The 23,741-nt window shown below is 44.8% G+C and overlaps 1 protein-coding gene across 1 annotated transcript in view; it reads right to left on the reverse strand.

Moving 5' to 3' along the window:
* prex2 (phosphatidylinositol-3,4,5-trisphosphate-dependent Rac exchange factor 2) overlaps positions 1–23,741 on the reverse strand; it is an 85,017-nt gene that overhangs the window by 29,382 nt on the left and 31,894 nt on the right. The window contains exons 11-28 of the mRNA XM_070986205.1: positions 23,066–23,166; positions 21,960–22,063; positions 21,824–21,873; positions 18,034–18,109; positions 17,182–17,254; positions 15,550–15,692; positions 15,134–15,226; positions 14,152–14,300; positions 13,981–14,066; positions 11,928–12,064; positions 10,203–10,320; positions 9,379–9,563; positions 7,245–7,406; positions 4,975–5,197; positions 4,683–4,890; positions 1,239–1,418; positions 800–894; positions 237–319 (exon numbers count right to left, since the gene is read on the reverse strand). Of these exons, the coding sequence (XP_070842306.1) occupies positions 237–319; positions 800–894; positions 1,239–1,418; positions 4,683–4,890; positions 4,975–5,197; positions 7,245–7,406; positions 9,379–9,563; positions 10,203–10,320; positions 11,928–12,064; positions 13,981–14,066; positions 14,152–14,300; positions 15,134–15,226; positions 15,550–15,692; positions 17,182–17,254; positions 18,034–18,109; positions 21,824–21,873; positions 21,960–22,063; positions 23,066–23,166 (2,266 nt within the window). The remainder of the gene's footprint in view (positions 1–236; positions 320–799; positions 895–1,238; positions 1,419–4,682; positions 4,891–4,974; positions 5,198–7,244; positions 7,407–9,378; positions 9,564–10,202; positions 10,321–11,927; positions 12,065–13,980; positions 14,067–14,151; positions 14,301–15,133; positions 15,227–15,549; positions 15,693–17,181; positions 17,255–18,033; positions 18,110–21,823; positions 21,874–21,959; positions 22,064–23,065; positions 23,167–23,741) is intronic.

Genomic DNA, 23,741 nt, shown 5'->3' on the forward strand with positions numbered 1-23,741 from the left:
AAAATCAAATCATAACAGAGCCGTTTGCAATCTGTTGCGCAAAGCCATTCGGCAGCACAATAATTTCACCTTCGCAAGACAATAAAAAAGTCAAGGGGCTCAATAAAATATGTAATATTCAAAAGGCTCTGCAAGATAAACTGGATTTCCACAATGTTCAGGGATGAGTAGAGCCTTTAAAAGTCTAAGCTGGTGAGAAAATTTCATCAACCTGAACAGATGTTTAGCTGACCCACCTGGCTAAACAGATGTTCCAGAAAGCTGTGAAGCTTCTTCTGCTTGTCATGGGACAGCCACACACTGGAGGGCATCTCATCCCCTGCAGAGGCATGGTTGCAGGTCATCAGCATCAGTCCACTATACTACTGTGTTACACACATGCATGTTCACTCTGGATGACAAATCAACCTCCAAGCTTGTCCGTTTCTTTCAAATGTTCTTAGCCTTAGGATTAAGAAAAATACACCTGACATCACATAGAGCTGTAGTGTGTGAGTGTGTGTGTGTGTGAGACAGAGACGTCCTCGGAGACAGAGGGAAAGAGTATCTCACAGGACACTTCAGATGTTAATGACAAATCCAGATGAGATGTGTGGCCAAACGCCCGTCACATCCAGTTAGATTCAACTTCAGGCTTTTTTGTTCTCATGCAGTAAGATTAGAATCATCCCACCTCAATTATTTTGCAACGTTGAGGCCGATCAGAGTTGTAGTTTTGTGACACACAGATGTGAACGTCTCTTTTTTTTTAATTGTCACATTACATATGTGTGATGTGCGTCATGTTGCATTCGTGCACCTGAGTCCATCTCATCACTGTGAACGTAGGAGCTACAGTGGCTGCTGCAGATGCTGGTGAAGGAGGCGATGGAGTTTCTGTTGCTGTTACAGTCACTGAGAAGAAACAAGGAGTTAAACATGAAGGAAAAATATATTTATCTTACTGTTCAGTATATGTACTCATTAATCTAATTATCCTGGCCAACAGCTAAAAAAGTAAGGCCATTCTATGGTATGATGTATGTTGTATTGCATGTAAAGACTGTGGAGAAGGTGCTACATAAATAAAGTTTACCATTATTAAAATGCTATGGTGGCTATGCTGTTGGATATCGTTATATCACAGATTTCTTTTGCCATTCAACTTCTCCTTGTGTTATTCTTTTTCTAAAAATGTTTCCACTTCTTTGAGCTCTCTTTGAAACCTCTTACATAACCACATTTCACTTTGGTTTTACCTGTAGGAGTCTCGGTTGCTGATGGTGTCGTGTCCAGAGTCCTCCTGCTCGTCCCCTGCCACGTTAAAACACACTTTCTTCCCGTTCCGCTCCCCCTTCTCCCCCTCACTCTCTGCCGATATGTAGCTCTCTGGGGTCCTCGCCTCTGTCGCTGGAGGGTGTGTGATGGACGACAAAAGGCTGATGGAGAGAAGGAGAAAAAACGGTAGAAAGAAAGAGAGGAAAGATTACTTACAGCTATGACATTCATCCAAAACACTTGAGACAGCGGGATAGAAACAGCTTTGATCAGACTAATGCAACACAGGAAGTGTTTAGATGTGTCCCAACACTGTAACATATTGAACTGTACATCGAGTATGTGCAGCATGCGCGTGGGCTCCGACAGCTGAGCGAGAAAGCCAAACAAAATCCCAACCTGCATGTGCTCAGATTCAGACGGACAGGGATTCACATCATATTCGTAGCTTCAAACATGTAGCCGTACAGCTGTGTCAACACGCTGCAACTCAGCTGCAAAGATCTGCTCTCGCCATTAGCGCCGGCCTGTACTGTATCAGACAACTATCGGAGGAGCAGGAAGAGGCCAGCCAGGATATTTTCACAGTTGCAGCAACACATGGTGGCATTTAAAACCATATTCTAATAAATGCAAGGCTTGGACTTTTTTTCATCTCCCCCCTTACACGCACAAACACACACACACACACTCTGACACGCAATGCCTGCTCACATTCGAGCCTTATTTTAATTTGTGTCCGCTTACATTTTCCATTGTGTCATAACATCGGCCTTAAGGACATCTGAATGGAGGCAGTGGGGAGGCGTGAAGTAAACAACCTGTCTGCCTCATGCTACCCAAATGCATCTCAGATTTTTATGCCTCTTTATGCTTTCAAACACCTCTCCTTTCCCCTCCATTCCTCCCTCTCTATTGACCCCCTTTTCTACCCATTCACAGGCTGACTGGGCCACAGAGATGCCCTCATTATGGTCCACTCCAGGAGCCGCCACAATGCCCCTCCAAAGCAGAGTGGCATTCCATCGCCATGGAGAAGCTCTCCAGGCTCTGTGATTGGCTATTGGTTAATAAAGAAGTGAGCACAGTTTGGGGCCTTTGGGGCGCAAACTATCGGAGGGAGCAAGGGAGAATAACAATGACTGGATCAGAGAAGGGGCTTCAACAGAGAGAGAAAAGACGGGAAAGAACGGCGAGAGCAGGCCAAAGCACATCACTCTTATCTCGAACGATCGGGAAGATCTCTTAATCTCTCACAGGAAGCTCTTTAACCCACTTCGACACATTAAACCATTAGACATCAATCGCCTTCATTGCAGGCACAAGTGAATCTGCATTACAAAGCTCCACATCAGGCCGCTTCATGATTTGCATGCTTTAATCCATACGGAGGTAAATAAGAGGACCCTATAGCGGTGAAACTGATTGCAGTCAGGATGCTAATAATAACGTCCACAGAGAAAATGTGTGAAAGCAGAGGAGGAAAGTGGAGTTGGTGGGTATTTGATCCAGGAAGGGAGGAGGTCCTGATATATAGTGAGCCACGGGGCACGTCCACACACAGCTGCGACCTCTTGTCTGTGGCCCCCGAGACGAAGGTTCACAGGTCGCTGCCTCAAAATGGATTCCTCCAGAATGAGCCAAGAAATTATGTAACATCGCTCTGCGTTCGGCTGTTTTTCTTTCCCCGAATTACCAGAGGATATTTCTAATCTCTGGTGAATGTACATAGACTTCCTCTCTTGACTTTGGGTGGGAAACCGGTGGTGGGGGGGTGAGGGGGTGGGGTGGGGGGTCTAATAAATATGGCCACTTCAGCTCATTAATACATCATTATAAATAGGCGCTGTCAAAGTCAGTCACACCCAGTAAAGACAGAGAGAGAGTGAAGAATGTCTGCATCTATGTGTGCAGACAGACACAGGAAGGAAAGGACACCGAGAGACTTCGACAAAACCAGCAGAGCTAGGCGAGAAAGGGTGGGTGTATGTATGAATAAAACAAGGAATACTGACCCCAGACCAGTCAAAGAACAGGTTAATATGCAAACTAATCTAATGAAGAGCTCAGGAGGGCTGAACACACCCACAGAGGTCAGAGCAAAGCACCCACACTGCAAATACAAGAGACACAACTCATATTTGTTCCACTGCTGTGAAACACTCATGCCCACGCACACAGCTCGCCCTTAACGAGCTCCTGAAGTGTGCATGTGTGTGTACGTCTGCATGTTTAAACAGACAGCGGATGGTAAAGGTCATCGTCCCCTCGCTAGCCGCGTCTCGGGCCATTTGAGAGCGCGTGGACGCGACCGCGCTAATTGGCGGCGAAAGGAGCATGACAAAATTTGTCCAGACGCCGTCATTAAGAGCCCTGCTGTGGACTCGAGTCATTATTACCACGGGTAGGTGACAGCTCCGCTCCATCTAGCGACTTTTAATGTCATTCTCCAAAAGCCGCTGCCTTTGCTGAGGAGACTTCTAATGACCAAATCAATCAAATGATCGTCTAAAGATTCATAGCACATCTATTGTAGTCAGCTGCCCGCCATTAATTACCAACTTCTGCAGGGGGAATCTGGTACTATGAACATTTACACACATTCATGTCCTACAAATAAGCGTGAGTGTGTGTGTGTATGTGGTGGTCTGTTGTTGCTGAACAGCATTTCCAGAGGGCACCTGGCCTAATGACACACCCTCCACTTCACTGAGACTGTGTTTCCTGTTTGGCGGTGGGGGAGGCCAAACTGGAGCAGTGTTTCCCATTTCCTTTTCCGTGGCCTCGTGCACTTCCAAACAATGAACCCGGTGACCACGCTGAACACAGAGTGGCCAGCCAGGAAACACTGATCCAACACACGCGTATTAGGTTTAAATCCTGAGCATAAATGAAGCATAAGCATACCTTTGCACACATATGGTGGAGAGAATCCACCTAAATGACTCTCTCACACACACACACACACACACACACACACACACACACACACACACACACACACACACACAGGTGGTAGAGTAATGAATAAAATGTATGCCCGCCAAGTGCCAGACGCAGCTCGTTGACCAGGCGGGCTGCTGAAGTTACAGCTTGTCATATGAGGCAATCTGGTTTCTAAGGACACTTCAAATCAAGTGGAATGGAATCAGCGGGAGAGGTCCCGTTCCATCATAAACAAAAAGCGATACGAGAAAAGATCAATTTCACCCTTTATTTCGCAATTTGTGTGCAACATGTTGGAATAGATTAATCTCAAACTCGAGCCACTCGACGAAACAGAACACTGCGTCTCACATGGGAACGATTTGCAGGCATATGAGAAAAAGTGTACGTGTGTGTGTGTGTGTTTATGTTAACAATTGCAAAGGCTGCAGAGGTACAGATGTTGTATACACTGCAAGCATGCACATATAGACACTCACTCGTGAATGTGGGCGCCGTGTGTCTCCATCTCAGTCACAACTGTGGTGAGTTTGTAGAGGAGTTTCTGGTAAGCATCCAGGGTGAGCAGGTCTTCCTCTCGGAGCAGGAAGCGGAGGCCGTGGCCCTCCGTCCTGCCCAGGCTATGACCCGACGGAGCAGCCATAGTAGTGATAGTATGCTGGACGTTAACCATGGGGTTCAGCTTACCTGAGGCGAAGCAAACATGCCAGCAAAAGGTCAAATTTCACAGCAGATTCAGATGTGTAAGTACTCGACTGTGTGCTTACTCACCCTGCTCTGCACTGCTGCGTCCTCCTTTCTCCAGGGTGTTCTTCCTGTTGTCCAGCTGCACACCAAAGGCACTGCCCAGAGACGTGGTGGTCTTTGGGTAGGACACTTCCATCACATTGATATGACAGTTGGTAGGGCAGAAGTCGCTGCTATGGAGGGGGGACACCTTGGCTTTAGCCTGCTTAAAGGTGGGCCACGCTCTGTTCTTCAGTACCCGAGCAAACTGTGTTAAACAGAGAGACGAAGGTGATGCAGAGATAAAATGTGCTGATGTTTTCTTTTCTGTGGTTGATAAAGGTCGTCTGCGAGAAATATGGGTTGATAGTTATCAAAGGTGGAGAAAAGAGATGACAATTTCAGAGCGGGCAGGCTTCAAAAGTCTTTAAAAGCTGCATGTGTGCTGTTTTCTTTTACATATATGACAGCTGGCGCTAGAAGAAAAGCATCAACAGCCATTACTGTACATTTTCTTCATTCCTCCTTTTTTATGTGACAGCTCAAATATTAAACCCAAATCAAAGATCCAAGACAGACACATAGCATCATCATTGCTCACACATGTGAAGAACTCCAGACCCCAACGTGGCCATTTATCACTTACATGGATATGAATTGAATTAAAGTGATGTACAGCAGCTCATACCATCATGTTGTGAGATTATATGATGAAATGATTGTTTTTTTCCTATTTGTGATTTCATCTGCGACTTCCACAAACCTCCAGAATGTGAGTTCGTGTTTTGAATTTTCCGCAGAGGAACTGCAGTTTTATTTTCATGACAGTAACATCGAACACACTTTCCACTGACAAAATAACAATCCGATCAGATAAGAGTGTATGGATCCTGTATACACTGTTTAACAGAGTGCCCAAATCCTCCTTAGTGACTCGACCCTATAGAACTTCTATAGGACGCCTAACTCTTGCTGTGCTGTGAGATCCCCATGTAAAACAAAAATACAAAGGGACCCTGAAACACTGCTTGGATCCAATTGAGCTGACACAGAATATCACAAACAGGTTTATTCATTGCAACATTTGGTTGCACTTTCCTTGAACCCTCCATCACAGGGCCTGCATCCTGTCTTGGATGTTACACAGCAGATGCGATGAGCCACACACTCAGTTTTTAGCAACCCGGGCTGTCAAGCAACATAAGCATAACATAATGTATATGTTAACTAAGGAACTTAAACCAAACATGTCTTCTCGGTTATCTCAGATAGCTGCAGTACGGAGTGGGATGACGCGCTCCAGATGGACCGTGAGCTGACCTTCTCTCGAGACCGAGGAGTCTCACCACATCTCTCTTGAGGTTTGCGGACTCTTATTTCCAGCCCTCAGGTTAACATCTCTCCTTATATCACTCTGTGTTCTGTCTCTTGATGTCAGTTCCTCCCTCTTTCGTCCTTCCCTCTCTCTCACTTCTCGCACCCCCAGCCCCCCCCCCCCCCACCTCTTCTCTCTTGGGGTCTGAAAAGGAATGCTCCAGTGCAGGAGGGGATCTTACACAACAAAGGTCCTGGCTGTGGCTGCACAGGGCTATTTATAAGTGACTGGTAATTAATCCAAGGCCCCACTCTAATGTTGAGTCAGATCTTTTCCTTTTTCCCTCTCACGCACAGTTGCATGCATTGGGATGTTTGGCCTATAGACACACGCTTACAGATGTGAATGAAAAGCGATGAAAATACTTTGGCTCAGTCAGCAACCAGCTGTAACCTAATTATAAACAAAGCGGCAGATTATGCTACACATTGCACACATATCGTCTAACTCACTGAGAAGTCTGCAAGACAGTGACTAAATGTTTCGTCTTCTCTCAGGTCAGTGAGAACTGATTGCAGCCTTCACACTTGTTTGCAGAGCGCCACTGGTTTGATGCACTCTGACATGCTGATGTCAGCGCAGTGAGAAAACAAGCATCCATCGGTGACTTCTCTGTCTTTTTAGTGCATTTTCAGTATGTTTTGGTCACTTGGGTCCTTGTGGGAGGTCCCTATAAAAGTGCATCTAAGTTGAATTGGTTCAGCAGGATTTCTACTCTTTTAGGACAAACACCACAGCGTGGAACCACAGTAAAAACTATGCACAAGTGGTATTTCTACACCAGCTGCATCCTGCTTCTATTCGTGTCAGTCTGCAGAGAATTGCAGAAGACCATTTTCATGATTCCAAGCAGTGTAAAAATATAAATATGCAGCTCATGGTGGAGAGGCACTGATGGCGGGCCTCTTTGTGTGTCATCAGAGCAGCGCAGCGTAGCTACCTTTCTGTAGTTAGTGATGCGCCGGTTGATGTGCTCCACCCTTTCAGCGCACATGGCGGTGAAGCGCACCTGCAGCTCCTCTGGGATCACGTCACAGCTGAAACTCAACCTGCCGCACATCTGCACCAGCGTGTCATCATTGCGAGCCAGCGCCTCCAGGATCTGCTCAGAGAAAGGGCAAAGGCAGAGATGATTAACTGATGGACCAGCTGACGGCATGTAAATGAATGACCAAGCGCTTTTTCATTGGAAAACAAAATAAAATTTGGCTGCAGGGATGATTCCTCCACAGCATTTCATGAGCAGTTTCACTCGGATATGTAAAATTTCCATGTGGTGCTCACAAATCCACTGAGATAAACTCACTCACTACACTATACATGTGATGTATGAAGGCTCTGACTTTCCAGATCAGAGATTAGATATGAGGAGGAAGAGAAACACAGTTCTCTGAGCCGTCTTAATGAGATGCCCAGTGGAGGAGAGAAAAAAGCAGAGGAGGAAATGTAATAGCAGACTGAAGCACAAGAAAACCAATGCGCCTGCCAGCATTAGCGATATTAAAATTCTACATCACACAGATCTCAGAGGACATCCTGAACTGCCGGGGCAGATGTTTATAATAATACTAAAATTACTTTCACTTTGGAGGAATGGGAAACTACTGATAGTCAGAGGGGATATGGCAAGTTTTATTTTTATGCATGTCACTGGCTTTCATTTAAGATGGTGCTTTTAAAGACTTTGGAACACAAGGGCTGTAAATCTAGATCAGTTTAAAACATGAACCCAACTTGTGATCTCTGCTTATTTACCATGAACGGGACATGTTGTTCATCATGGAATTTGGCATAAAGACGCTGCGAACAGCGTTTGATATTCCACACCAGCATGTGCGCTTCTATGTGAATGTGAGTGAATCTTCGTGTCTTAAATCAGTGATGTTCGCTCTGTGAACATCAGCGCTGGCATGTAAAAGGCATGCACTTAACACAGCTGGGAACTAACATGACTGAAATAAAGCTGTCCGTTTTAACAAGCGTCAAGACGTTCAATCTACACAGCAGGAGAGCCACTGGCCTGATCTCGGTCTACCAAAGCGTTTAAACATAAAAAATTACACTGAGGCATCTGTGTGTCATTTTGAGGAAAAATGCAACGGCAAAGTTCTTGATCACAAATTCTACAGAGATTTCACATCTGTCCAAGAGCAAATATATAGAAAAATGGTGACCTGTCTCGATCATTTGCAAGCTCATCTGCTGCTATCATCAGAGACTGAAGCATTTTCACGGTTTGTTCACATCTTTATTGAACTCAGCGAGGCTCAGCTCTGAGGTGATAAACACAACAGCACTATTCATCACCTAAAAGGTAATAAAACTTTCCGTCTCTCTCCCTTTCTCTTGCTGTTATCCACAGACAGTTAGCATTATATCAGCCTAAACAATGTTTGCTACATAAATTCTGATAAAAGTAACGGCCATTAGCTGATTAGGACAATCCCCTTGGGCTGCACAGGGCCGGATCAGGGCCTTAGATCAGGGCCTCTTCCTCCCGCTTCCTGTGAATTGTGTTTATAGCGCACACAGCACATTGCAGCTTTATTATAATTTGCCTACAGCCACAAAAACCAGCTCGTTCTCTTCTGCTAGAATAGAAGTGATTCATGTGATTAAACACAAATGTAGTAAGGAATATGCTCCATTTAAGCACAATATCAACTGAAATAATAAAGGCATTAAAAATAGACGTTGACTCAGCGCCCTTGGACGAGGCAGCACATTACATTTAGGTAGAAGGGCAAATATGTTTTGCTTTAATTAATCAAATTGCCACAAAGTGAGCAAAGGGTCTCTAGCCTTGAGGCTGGAGCGAATGTATTGAATTACCAACATCACTGTTTTTCGAAAACGAATGGATTGAATTCCACATAATTAAACCAGATGTTCAACCAATCAGCCTAAAGTCCAGTTCAGATGTTCAGAATCTTCAGCTGATCACACTTTGCATTGATCCTGACATAAATGTGAACCTAGCATGGGCAAGTAAGTGTAATTACATTTATTGCTATCAAGATAAATGAGAAAATCTATCATTTTATAGATTTTACATTATACAGCAGACAGAATACCTTAGCAGTGAGGCTGAAGAATCCCTTGGGTTCGACCATCTTTTCCAGCACGTGACACTTGATGCCAGCCGTGCTGTCATACTCATACATCACTCCGTACTCCAGGTGGACGTTGTCCACAGTCAGACTCACATGGTCCTTCTTCCCGTCGATGATGGCTATAGTGTTGAATTTGTCCATCACCTCTGAGATTGCAGAAATACAGAGGAACAAAGACACAGGGGTGAAACAGATCACTGGCAACTTTCATGCAAACATGGCGGCCCGCATCCATGAATCGCAAAACCAAAGCACTGATGTTTTTTTTCCGCAATAAAAACAAAGAATTCACCACAAAAAAGTTTTTGTCATCACACACTCTGCACTGTAGGAGGCCTCAGACCACCAGATCTGCAGCTCATTTCCGAGGAAGACCCTCCGCACATGGCTTCCCTCCATCAGCCTCTGAAATTGATGAGCAATTCCAAGAGCATTAGGCTAACCGGCCCTATGCTAACGCGATGACTTAATATGGCAGTAAATCCTGCTCCTGAGCTGTTTGCTATGAAGGCAATAGCTTTCCTGCTTAACTTTCTCACTGGGATCCATAAATCGTAGGGGGAGAATTAACACTTGATGAGCCAGCGGAGGCGGCTGTTCTCAGGCTAACACACTCCAGATGAGCCCGTTCGGAGCTGCGTCTGACTTGTTAACTGGAGAGGGCGGCGGGGCTTGTGTTCCCTGCGAACAAGCCTGCGTTACATCCACAGACACCTTGAGTGGAATTTCTTTTCCCTGGTGAGTAATTCTCGTGTCGTTTCTTGTGACTGTGTGCGTGTGGTCACCTTCTACTTTGCACTCAAAGCCGTCTCCGTTCTCCTCAGGGGCTGGTTTCTGGTTTGTTTTCTGGTTGTCCTCCTGAGCGCTCTCACTGTTGTTGTACACCCACTTAATAGTATCTTGCTGTAAAGGATTACAACAAAGGAATTCACTTAGAAGCGTAACAACAATGTTGTTGTATCATACAAAGCATGAAGAAGCAGAATGCTCTGTCTCAAATGATTCAGATTTTTCAAACTTATTCAGAACTAAAAGGCTTCTGTGTGTTTTCACTTGGAATCAAATTCACTGGAGCCATTACAGTCAAACAAACACACCACTGTCAACAACATATCAGTCGATTGCAGCATCTCTCTTATCCTTCCACTCTCGCTCGTTGCTAACAGGTGGCATCTCTATTGCTAGAGAGATAGGAGGTGAGGAAAAAATACGACTGTGGGCACACAGAACTCTGGCGTGTGTGCGTGGATGCGTGTACACAAGCTGAGGTTTGGGTTTGATGCAGCATGTTCAGCTGATTCCGCCCAGATATGGTGTGCAGTGTCACAGTTGGGTTGGCAAAGCATACAGTGAAAAGCCTTCGCAAACATATGGGAACACGGTGCTCGGTGAGACCGCAAAAGCAAACCCATGCCAATCTCATCAACTCACTCTAGCGTGCCACACAGCCCTGTGTGTGTGTGTGTGTGTGTGTGTGTGTCTGTGTATCTGTCTGTTCTCTCCACACCCAAGCCCACAATGGATTTTCTGCCAAGGCTGCATGCTGTGCCATGCTCTGCCGACTGGTCTGTGGTCTTCTAGTGTAGAACCGCACGTAGAAAGAGATGGAGAAAGAGAGAGGGCGGTTCCTCTGCGTCCAAACTTGATGTAAACCAGATCTCCAATAGTGCTGGAGCCCTGAAGTGCTTCATTAAGCCTGAAGTCCCAATGGGGCTCAATTATAAGTGACACACTACACTAACTCGCCCCATACACGCACTCTTGGGTTTCTATTTTCACACATTTGTCCCACTTTCAACAGGTGGACTGAGCTTGCTCTCTCCCCCCACGCTGTGTGCTGTCAACCACTCTATCAGGGCAAAAAAAAAAGAGGAAAAAAGTCTAGTTTACCCTTCGTATTTTCCTCCATCTTTCTCCTCCCTCCCTCTAGGGATCTCACCCACACCGAGCCCCAGCCACCCCCAGATCCTTTCCCACCTCTCTGCAGCCTGCCAGTCTCCCACAGCAGGCCCACCGCTGTGAGCCAGGGGTCAGCGCTGGAGGAGCCAAAACTACTATTATTTCTGCGTAATGACCCAAGAGAAGGAAAGAGGGAGTCACAAAGAGAGAGAAAGAGAGATATGAAGGTAAACGGGAGCTCGGAGGTCTGTCTGCTGCGTTTTTTCTCACGGTCAACTGGTCTTTGTTTTCCCCTTTTTTCTGCTCTTTTTGTGCCTTTCGCTCTTTAATGATCTCCCACACTTCTTCTCCTTCCAGTTTTATTGCATAACTGTCCGATCAAACAGCGTACAAGTCAAATTATCTTAACTTTCTACGAGTATAGGTCATGGGAAATGAAAGTGTGACCTCCAAATCAAAGCTAACGGCTTTTCTTCGGGGACCAGATCGTCATAGTGCTTGCACAGAACGTGTGAGACTCTAAATATTGGGTGTGAAGTAAAACTCTAAAAACGACAGTCTAGTTGGGTTTCTTTGCAATATATTCTCATTTCTCCTTTCTTCCTCCTCACCTGCGTGGGCCGTCGGTACTTCCTGCAAGCGGTGACATGAGCAATGACGCTGGCGTGACTCTCCTTGCTTACATTGATGCCATTCACCTTGATGATGCACTGGCCCGGGTGGAGACCGGCAATGGCTGCCACTGTGCCTGGGGTGAGGCAGACACAAGCAAAGAGAAAAAGGAAAGGCATCAATGGCAATAACTACAGTACAGTATGCAATGTTCTGCACGCTATCACGCAGGTGAAAGCGGAATCCGGATGAAACAAACACCGGCACGTCCCAAAAAACAGCTGTCACATCTTCCACATCCTGTACACAAAATTGGGTTGAACAACATTCCTTTTTCGTCTTTGTATTTGCAACTTTAGCTTCCTGTTTTGGAAGCTCAGGAGGAGTGTGAGAGAGGAGGGAAGTTGTTTATCTGGGGTAGACGAGGGCCTCTCCGAGGGATGTGATTCAGACCATAAGAGAACTTCAAGGTTTACAGCTATCAGAAGGAAGTGAATGGCAGGCTAAATATTCCTCCCATTTGTTTTCATAGCTCCTTAAATACACACCAGGCATACCTCACATTGCAATGTACAGAATCTGTATTCCTCTCAAGAGGAATGTGTAAGATCATCACAAAAGAATGGGAATGGTGATGGGCTTAATCAGTATTGTGTGAACTCATCTGACCAGATCTTAAATTTATTAGATTTTCATATATGTAAAAAGTCCCATAGTCCAAGTTTAAAACATCAATGCTATCATCAGTGTTTTCATCAATGTTTACAATCTGTAGCATTGCTAACACTTCCTAATTAGCACAAAGTACAATCGAGGCTGATGGCAAAGCCACTGGGTTTGCAGGTGTTTGGTCCCAAACCATACTGGACTAAGTTTGACCTGCTAGTGGCAGTATAGGACAAGTGGGGGGATCACCAAAGTCAGTATGATTCATCCTCTGGGGACCATAAATGTCAAACATCTTTGGAATTTCGGAAATTGTATTTTCAAGCATTACGTTAGTTAGGACCAGTAATAAAACCTCAGCAAGAAATTAAAACATCTTTAGATGATTCAGGACAAAAAAGATTGATACAAGTGAAATGCTCTACAATAAAAGAAGTATCTTGTCAGACAAAAAACAAGCATATATTGCCTTGATTTAAGATATGTTGTTACTTAGATTCCACTTTTCGCAGTGAGTAAGTGCAGTGTAAAAGCATCACAGAAACGGCAGCTTACCACCAACGACAGTGCCAATATGAAACAATGAGAACGCTGTGAATTTCCACCTAAATGAAACTGTCTGTCTCACCTCTTCCTGTCTCTCTCTCTCTCTGTGTCTCTGCCTGTTACTGGTATTACCTGTCGCTATTGACATCAGGCACCAGCAGCTGTTACGACAGTCCACGGGATCAGACACCTCCCACATCATCAGCTTTGACTCGGGGGATCAGAGCATCTACTTAAACACACGGCAGGTTCCCAGGCAACCACATCATCAGGCCCGCACACACACACACACACACACACACACACACACACACACACACACACACACACACACACACACAACCACACACATACTCAGCACATTTCTACCCTGCGAGCCCACTTAGATTGCTTTAAGTAAAAAACAAGACTCAATCCCCCTGAGAACAGCCAGACAAGGCCGTGGATTGTTTTCTGATTGGGCCCTGTCTTGTGCCGGCCCTGATAGCGATGCTGCTAAACATGCTGTGTGTGCAGGCAAAAAAGAGCGATGAAAAAAGTGCCTCTCCATCTGAGGGACGGACTGAACGGGTACATGGGAATTGCTGCTGTGTGGAAAGTGACTGATAACTGGATAATTCTCAGTTTTGGCAGCACCATTAACCAACCAGTTGAGCCACACGGAGAGCCACATGGAGAGCATGAGTGGGGGAAATTGGCCTCTTGAAGCCAAGTCATGTGTACCCCAAAAGACTGGTGTGGCAGCTGCTCACCAGCTGCGCTGCAATAACAAAAAGGTGTCGGGAGGAATTTTTCTGATGAGGCCAGACAGCTCAAGTGGTGAAGGCGGTGATCTCTTACCTCTCCCAACAGCATGGACCACAGAAGGGCCGAAGCCACGAATCTGGAAACCCAAGCCATCAGCCGAGTCTGGGATCTTTACCGTCCTGGGGACAAGAGGAGGGGAAAATAGTAAAGCTGTTCAAGATGAAGGACAGGGCACTTTAGTGCATGTGCATATCTTAGACTCACTCTCTCGGTTTGGTGCTAACCAGCACCCTGAGGGGTCCCTTGCTGTTGAAACACTGCCTGAGGAGAACTTCGACTTCAGAGAAAGGCCTGAGGAACACCAGGTCTCCGTTTATGGCAAACAACTTTTTCCCCACCTCCAGGCCAGCCATCTAACAATAGATCATAACAGAATAGATGAAAAGTGTTGAGTCAAGCATCAGGTTTTAATGTTATACAGAAAAACAATGGAATGTCATTTTTAGCTTCAGCATTTCTCGTATGAAAACACCACTATTCCCTCAGGATTTCTATATGTCACAAAGAAAAGCGCACACGCTCACAGTCATAGGAGACAATATGGGACAACTTTTATCTCAGAGCATACAGCTGGATCCCGTTGTGGATTTCATTGTCCCAGACTGAATATTTAAAAGCAAATACACACAACGCCAGTCTCTATGCGATCCAGACCTTCCAGGCGCATTCAGAGCTACTTCAGGGCTGGAGGGAATTACGGGTCGTGCGCTCAGATTGATCACATTTGCCTTCAAACTCCTCTGTCCCATTTTCATCTAGCAGATCAAAGCAAAACACCAAAGGAGACCTCAGAAATATGGCGCCCTTTAATGCGCTTTTTCTGCATGAAAATGCCTCTAATGTTAGTCTAAATGTCCCTCACCACATAGCAGGTTCAGTTTAGAAAAGAGAGATTTATATTTTCTATGGCTGGCGATCGAACCACATTTTAACAACAAAAGGCTTCTGCTGACTGACGCTCATCTGCTATAAAGCATCGTGGCTTTGCAGGGTAACTTCGAGAAGCAACCACTTCAGTTTTGGTGCCATCTTATTTTATATAACCCTGTTCTGCTGAATGAGAGCTAATAGAGATTTCCTCTGTCCTCGTTGCATCCATTATGTGTAATAGTGATTCAAAATGCAAAAGAAAAAGTACATGTGTGTATCTACTGTACATGCACTGTATGCATGTGTGCATTCTCACCTCAGCCGGGGAGCCCTTCTCTACAGATTTGATGATGGGGACCCTGTTCCTCTCCTCCAGGGTAAAGCCATAGCCTCCATCACTGGGCCTTACCTGAAAAAAAAAATCTTCCGTCACCCAAATCCCAAACCAGTCGACCAAAACAGAACCACAGAAGCAGATACCGGTACAGGCAGCCAGCAGCCATGTTAGTATTTGCTCACTCCTCTGAAAAGAATGCTTACTGAGGCATAAAATGAACTTTTGCAGTGTTGTGACTTCCTTCTCATCGCTGTGTGCTCCCTGATGATTTACTGCACCTCCGGTTTGTTCCGAGTTGTGGGTACATTACAGCAAAGTCGCAGCATATTAAACACACTGAAGGCTAATCAATCAACAAGCCACCTACTGCAGGAGTACTGTAAGTGAGCGCTCACCAGGAGAGACTTGGAGATGACGTTCTCGACTATTTTCAGGTCGTGTTTCATAGGTTTGTGTTTGGTGTTGGAACCCTCCATCTCCTCATCAGCAAAGAAACGGAACAGCAAGGGCTCGTCCTTGAATTCACTCTTTTCCAGCACTGAAGGAGGTGAAAACAAAGTCATGGATGAATAAATGCCAGACAAACATAAAAACAGCTGAGATGACACTTGAATATTCAGATTTTTGGCAAATAGATGTATGTGAAAGCTTCAGCTCCCAAAACAGCCTATCTGAATGCTGACAATTTTCAAAAGCATAATACAGTTTTAGATTCTTGCATTTGGAAATGCAGTCAATGTATTAGACTTTGTATAACACAGAAAATAAGAACAAGTGAAATGTGGTAAATGGGCTAAAACATGCAAGCTTCAATAAGACAACTGCAGGAAATTAAAGCATGTTCTCCTTCAATAACCCAGACTGATGGTTAATTGAAAACTCCCCGGCGTTCATTCTTTTTTGGACACGGCGAGAATAATGTGAAACTCTTTCCACTTATTGGTCTCTGGTGCTGTGCACAAGCAGAACATATTAAAATTAGCAATCAAGCATTTTGCATTAAGCAGAGAGGGTTAATCATTATCAGCCACATGTCAAATGGAGCATGCCCAAGCACTTAAACACCATGTATCCCTAAATACAAACTGTGAGAGAAAGAGGGACCCCACTCCCGTGACAAGATATCACTTGTGAATGAACCCAGTCTCCACAGCAACATAATGCTTTCACCAAGACTTCAGTTTTGAAATGCAAAAATAGCCTTGAGGGGAAAAACAGAGTTTCCTTCTAACATTCCCTCACTTCATCCCCCTCAAGATCAGATACAGCGCCAATAGTTTTAATAGCTACATCGCCGGGCCAAATAACTTACTGGCATGACTGGTAAAATTACCCCAAAGGCTGTGGAAGTGAGAGGAAGTCTGATGGCTGGGATTGCTATGTTCCATAGATGCTGGTAATTTGTAGTGTGAGGCTTCAACTGTGGGTAGTTTGGAGCAGTTACATCATGGAGGTACGAGGAGACACGCCGTGACTCACGCAGTAGTGTGTATGATGTGGACTTTGGCACCGGGGAAGCGCAGAGTTAAAAACAAGTCTGACTCGTGTAAACAAACTGTCACCATGGCTACTGAACATCGTGCACTTAAGATGACAAACATCCATGTGTCATCTGCCAACGTCTCGCAGCTAAAGCAAGCCATGCATGCACCCATCACTTGGTTACTTAAGTCATATGCACACAAGTATGCGTGAAGTTAATGATAGTATGCATGAATGCAGTCATAGGCCTAACCGCACATACACATGAAGACATACAAATTCATTCTCTGGATTGGAAAAAAGTTCTATTCCTGCAGCGTGTCAGAGGGATTATAAGTAGAAATGGAAAGAGAACAAGAGTGGTTGTGTTCTAAAACAGGATGCTAAATGCCAGGCGCCCTATGTGCGGTTTCTCCAAAGTATTCAATTCTCATTTAGTCAATGGAGAGATGGAGAGGATTCCACGGTTTGTGAACAGCAGGATCTGAACTTTTTTTTTTTTTTTTTGGCCTGTTGAAATCCTCAGCAATGAAAAAGTGCCGTACCGTGATGCATGAAGCCATTGTCACACAGCTCCACCCCCAGGATCAGCGCTTCCTCCCTGGTTCTGCAGTCCCCCTGCACCAGAAGACACGAAAAAGAGAAAGAGTGGAGGAAGGAGATAAAATTCAGGAAATAAAAGAGGATGGAGTAAATGAGGGGAAGGGAACAAAAGTGAAAGAGGATGAGAGAAAATGAAAGAGAGAGAAAAAGAACAAAGGCCATTGTGTGTTTAGAGAAATGTCACACTCACACCTCCCCCCTTTATCCCTGCATCCAAAAGCCCGGAGGCCAGCAGAGCCACTCCATGCTTCATCTTAAACACAGTCAAAATCATGTCCAGACAGCATAGAGTGACAGCTGGCCTGGGTCAAACACATTCATGTGGACTACAACACACACATGCACGCACATTAAATTCATACACAAACATGTGATGTCTGCCATTGATACTGCGGTGGTCGCCATATACATTTCATTTCTTTGTTGTCATCCCGAACAGGACTATCAATCTGTCAGCCTCAAAGCTTCCTGTCAAAGTCAATAAAGCTCAGCTGTCGAATCAATTCTGCTTTTTCTTTCTTCGTTTCCTTTTGGCTCCGCCGAGAGCCTCAAGTCTGATGGCAAGAAACACTTTGTTGTCTCGGTTCCTTTCCTCTGTCGCACATTTGAAGTGACCCGCAAAACGACATATATAAGAATAGAACTGATGTGCTTCGAGTTACAGTCTCAGGAAAAACTGTCAATACATGTAAAAAAAGCTAATATTGTAACTTTTTTCATTTATCTTGAATCATTAATTTTAAGACTACATGATCACATTGTTATCGTACAACTTCATCCGTTTTAGGGCTTACCTGTGCAATAAGCCAGTCGATCAGCTTGTTGGCCATCACCACTGACTTGTAAGTCCGCAAATGATAGTCCTTATCCCTATATGGGCAAAGTAGCAGAAAACGTCATGAGAAGGATTAGAAATTCCACCTTTAAACTTTGCCATATTACTATTCAACTCTGTGATTCACTTTAACTGTATTAAATCCAGATGGTGAACATGCAGAGCAGTAATTGCTTGGTCTATTTAAGCGTAATGTCTAAAAGAGGACTAATAACTCCCACTGTCAGCAAGGCGTGGCCACTTTTCAAGCACTGGCAGTTGCGTCATAAATCTAGGTGACTTTCTGACAGTTGGTGACAGCAAAACAGCATTCCTCCGAGCATGGTTGGATACAGCCCCTGCAGTGTTTGGCACTGGGGTGCCCCATGTCAGGCCAGTGTTGCTGTTCTCAGTGTTACAGCCACACAGGCCCCGAGAATGCCGCCTGAAATGGAGCCGTGATTTTCCCATGAACACAGGGGCCTCCCCGGGGATGTGCAGGGGGCGAGCTGCAGGCCGGGAAAGTCCAGAACCACCGTGACTTACACCACTCCACCATTTCCACCACATGCAAGCACTCAGACACACACGCAACCACACACACACACATACACACACAGTTCAGACAAGTCAAACATGACATGTGGGCCAAGTTAAGTCCAATCTCAGCTGTCTGGAGCTCTTCAGAATGTGAAGCGTGAGAGGCCGAATGCTGCCCTGTTTCCTCCACAATGGAAAATTCTGTTGCGTAACCGTATTTGACAGCCTGTGTTTGTCTCTGATGAGGACCCTTGTGTTGGTATTAGCCGGTGAGGCACGTTGCCCTGCCCTTGCCATGCAAAAACCACTTGGACAAGAATAGGCAAGAGGAACCCTGTTTTTCCCCTGAATGGGATGCTAGAGGCAGGGAGGCTGGTGCTACAGCGGCTGGTGCACAGTGAGGCTGTCAGAGTGAAAAATAGGGGGTAAACAGCTGTCCAGTGGGTAGCCATATGTCCGGCATGAGGAAACAGCAGTTTGAGGAGTAACAGAGGAAAAGGTCAGAGAGGTAGTTTTTAAGCTCGCTGTCCAAAGAGGAAAGTTTGCCCTGACTTTTGTTGAGGGTAAACGGATGATGACAGCTAATGTTACATAAAGCATTCTTTAGAATATATTATGCACACGATGCTGAAGGTTCAAGCGTGAATCAGCTGCTTCAGGCCTGATGAATTAGTGCAGTCAGCCTCATTGTTGGATATTCTGAAAATTCTACACCTACATCCATAAATATTGAGTCTCTGGGGGACTGTTCTGTATAATGAGGAAAACTTGTCAATATTTCAGACGCTGAACTGAAGTGCCAGTTTTTCCAATCTGTATGAAGATCATTTATGAGATCACTGCATTCTGCGGGTTTGCAGCCATTGTAAAATTCTTCTCACTGCATTATTAAACCGTGTGCACACAGCATTAGCCTATAGTGGACATTTCAAACTGCACAATCAGATCCCCTGGAGTGGATTGATTCACAGCTTTCTTCTGGGGATATCAGGGGTGTGAGGGGGAACAGAGGCTGTGTGGAGGTTACATAGTGTACACCCCCCCCTTTTGCTTAATCGCTCTCGCTCTGCCAGGAAATTATACCTAATTAGGCAGTGGCTGGTTGCTCCAATTAAACTCTGGCATTCCCAGGCCCTGTGATGCATTGTACTCGGCCCTCATTGAGAACACACTGCACAGATATGCAGATAACAACTCTTGTACACCAACAAGAGTTTTTACGTAAAGAGGTTTGGCCTCAATACAAACGCCAACGGACTGAATGCTGACACACACACACACAAAATCACCCTTTAGGCTTTTTAGTAGCTGGATCAAATAGAAACAGAGAGACGCTTCTATGCTGGAATCCATTCAGGATCAGGGTGCCCCTCCGGCTATGGCACAGTTTTATTGGTGTGATATTAAAGCTTTCATCGGGCCATTTGAAATGCAGCATAAACAGGCAACCTTGATGAGGTGCGTGCGGTGAAACACGTTAGCAGTCTGCACATCACATGCGTATTGATCGAATGGAATTTCAAAAAATAATGCTGAAAACCAAAGCATGGCAGCAAATTACTGCCACTAAATAAGGTTGCTCCACTTATAACCTTGTAGGACAAATGGATTTTCATCACATGTACTAAAATTGCTCAAAAAACACCTGTTCTGCATTTGGTTTATGTGACTTTGACTTCTTGGGCATCTGGGCGTTTCACATGTTTACACTTGGAAATGTCTGTTTTGCATCGTGTTGCATGTTAAAGAATTGGAATCAGTGTTGGTCTCCAGTCGTGCGACTGTGTGTCAGGCCTTTCGGAGCACAGGATCAATATGCTGTCGGTCAGAAATGTGTAAGACCTGTCTATTGTTTCCTATTGTATTAACAGAATTGTAGCTGTGATGACAGGACTGAGCCATGCGACCCAAACGCAATGTAGACACACATGAAAGGAGCAGAAAATGTCGAAAACTGGTAATATCCTTTGACAAAACAATCACAATATTTGTGATATTTACGATTCTCAGATTTTGCTGATTTTGTCTTTTCCTTGATATTTGTGCTTCTACCATGGGTAAGTAGGCTAAATGGTTTCATTTTTGTCTGTTTTAACTGCTTTTATTGTTGATGTGTGATTGGGAGTCTGCACGGGGTATTTTATTTTGAAAATGTACCAGCTTCACTATCCCATTCCAGTGTCTGACTTCCTGTCTCACTCGCTCTGCTCTGTGCAGATTGATGCGTCGTCTGTCAGAAACAGACACGGTGCATATTCTCCACAAAGCAGAGCAGAGCGGAGACCTGCTTCTGAAACACAGCCGTTACACGCCTGGTGGACTTTAGGGGTTACAGTTAAGGCCTAACCTCAGTCTGGAACATACTTTCATGCTGCTGAAGAGCATGTCATATGGCTCAAAGCTCCAGAAAATGCAGGATCAGCAGCTGTATCTTGATGCCTCCTATCTTTTTCTAAAGCTGTCAATGCTGCCACATGGCCTTCGTCACAGAATAGATCTGTTGATATGAAAGCTAAGTAGCTGTTTGAATATCATACATAGCATCTTTAGGTCTTCTCATCCATGTCGGCTTTAAGTTAAGGCGTGGGGGTTGAAAGCTTTAGAAAAGCTAGCAAGGACACCTTGGGTGGAGACTGTTGTGTCAAACTACTATTTACAAGGTAAACAATGAATTTGTGGGTACGGCTGGTAAAGAATGAACATTTGTGCTGATAAAAAGCTCCAGAAAATAAAGCTAGGATTGCTTACAACTACAACAACTATTTCCAAGGTCGAGAATAAGACCTGTTCCCTGTGACTTGTCACATTGTTTACATACCAACATTTTCCAACAGGCTATTAAACGCTGAAAATGAACTGCTCATAAGCACCAAGAGAGATTCATGACAATGCCAGTGCTTTATCTGCGTGTCCCACATGTGCCCAAACTACTTGTAACATCTGATAGACTCTATCTTCTCCAGCACATCTGTGTTTGGAGACCAGGCAGATAAAACCTGCCAAGCTCAATCACCCACAGGCCCTGCCGCACTCCATCAACATCTGTGCCAACTCCTCCTAAGTCAGCTCCTCTTCAAAAACAATGAGCTCATAGTTCACCGTGATATTTCTCTCCTCCACTCTGGTGGGTTTGTGGCGGAGCTATGTTTAGGAGGAAGAGCCAGATGCTATGCTACTGGAGCCGCACCTGGCTGGGCTGCAATGGAGTGCAAAGGAAAATGGCCGCCTACCTGATCACCGGAGTGAAGAGGCTGTGAAGACGACAGAAGAGCCGAACACCCTGAGGAAAACAAGAGAGAAGATTTTCATAATGTCATTGATAGGAGCAGTAAATGTGATTTATATTAAATTAGACTCTACTGTTACCTTAGATATGACATCATGCATGTCACTCCGTGGATGGTAGGTGCCGTCGTCGAAGCGAAAGCGGTACAGTACAGGCTCAGGTTTGAACTGGTATTTGTCTGTGACTAAAAATGCAATTCAAAACATGAGGTTTCTGAAAGGAGCAGTGCCAGAATAAGAAAAAAAAACAGTGAAAACTCTCAAACCCTCAGGGAGCATTATTCCTTTTGCTTCAAGTTTGAAAGTAGAGAAGTTGAAAAGCATATTCAAGCCAAGCAGCGCTGCATGGTGAAGCAAGCTTTCCAGACAAGAGGAAGACTCAAACCACATACAGAGTGGTCACAGATAACACATCTGCTCAGAGCTCCCTGTTCCTCTTGCTTTAGGGGACTCGTCGAGGACCCTCCTAACAGTAATAACAGTTGGCTCTATTCTTGGCTGAAGCCGTGCGGGTTCCATTAAAGGGTTTTATGAAAAGATATTCTATCGTTTTTCACATGGGGACTTGTAATGGCACTGTGAGACAGCTCAGAGGGGCTCGGAGTTATTCCTCTCTGTCAGGACCAGCGCTAAAGCCCAATCTCATTTCTCTGTGAGGAAGCAATAAAGCAAACCCCGAGTGATTTAAGATACAACTTGGCTTGGGGCCCTACTCTTTTGAGGAAAAACTACATGCAGAGCAGTATGCACCATTTAGTGTGAATGCAAAGCATTAGCCAGCTTCAGCCTCATGCACTAAATACACTTGTTACACAAAGCCACAGAACAGCCACTGAGCAAACACGGCACAAACATTACAGCAAGAAGAGATTAATAATCATAATCCCTTACCTAAACATTGTGTCAAGGGAGTGTTTAAATGGGACACCTGCTAAAACATAAATAAGACAGCTGCATCTACACTGAGGGCTCAAGCCAGGGAGGCAAAGCATTGTGAAACTCTGCTTCTTGAATGAGGAACATTCATTGGACATGGCTAGAGGTTAGCTCAGGCAATGGCGTGCTCTACACGGTGCAGCACAAAGTAAATTAGACTGCGGTAGATTTGGTTTTAGGTATGGAACAGCAAGCGACGATAAAGCAGGTCTGAGTGAGAGAAACGAAAGGGGAAAAGTGTGAGAACCAACCATGGTGGATGATGCCGTTCTCCACCAAAGCTTGACCCAAGTGAACCCCTTCCTCTGGGTTGCCTGTCTCGCCGATTTCCATCAGCCAAGACACAAACTCACTGGGGACACACAAAAGACAATGACACACACACTCAGGGATAACACAACAAACATGCACAAATCCCATCATATCGGAGAATGTGTGTGATCAGAGGAGAGAGCTTTAACTAAATGGGAAAAAAAGTGGTGGCCTCTGTCGTCATTACAGAGAGCCTTTACAACTAGCTTTTACTCTAAACTGGTGTGACTATGACAACAAACGCTATCTTGGTAAAGAGGAATGATTTATTTACTGTTGAGGGTCACATCTGTCAGTTGAAACAACTAGCAGTTCATGTGTTTGTCTTGTTGGACTTTATTTATTTTAGACATACAATGTAACACTATCAAATATGCAGGATTTAACCGGATCTTGGGAAGTTCGTGCTGGAAAATGCAAGTTAGCTTTTGCTATGCATCATTTACAACTGGGAAGAGGAAACAAACCCAGCGCCAAAACAACAAACAACATCCAATCATCTGATGGCTCAAATTAGCTAAATTGGATAATTCTCCATAATTTAGTGACTCAGAGAGAGAGAGATTGACAGAGAGACTATGAGGACAAGTTAAAGGGAGGGAGAGAGAGAAAGAG

This window comes from Chaetodon trifascialis, chromosome 18 (genome assembly GCF_039877785.1).
Source record: "Chaetodon trifascialis isolate fChaTrf1 chromosome 18, fChaTrf1.hap1, whole genome shotgun sequence".
NCBI lineage: Eukaryota > Metazoa > Chordata > Actinopteri > Chaetodontiformes > Chaetodontidae > Chaetodon > Chaetodon trifascialis.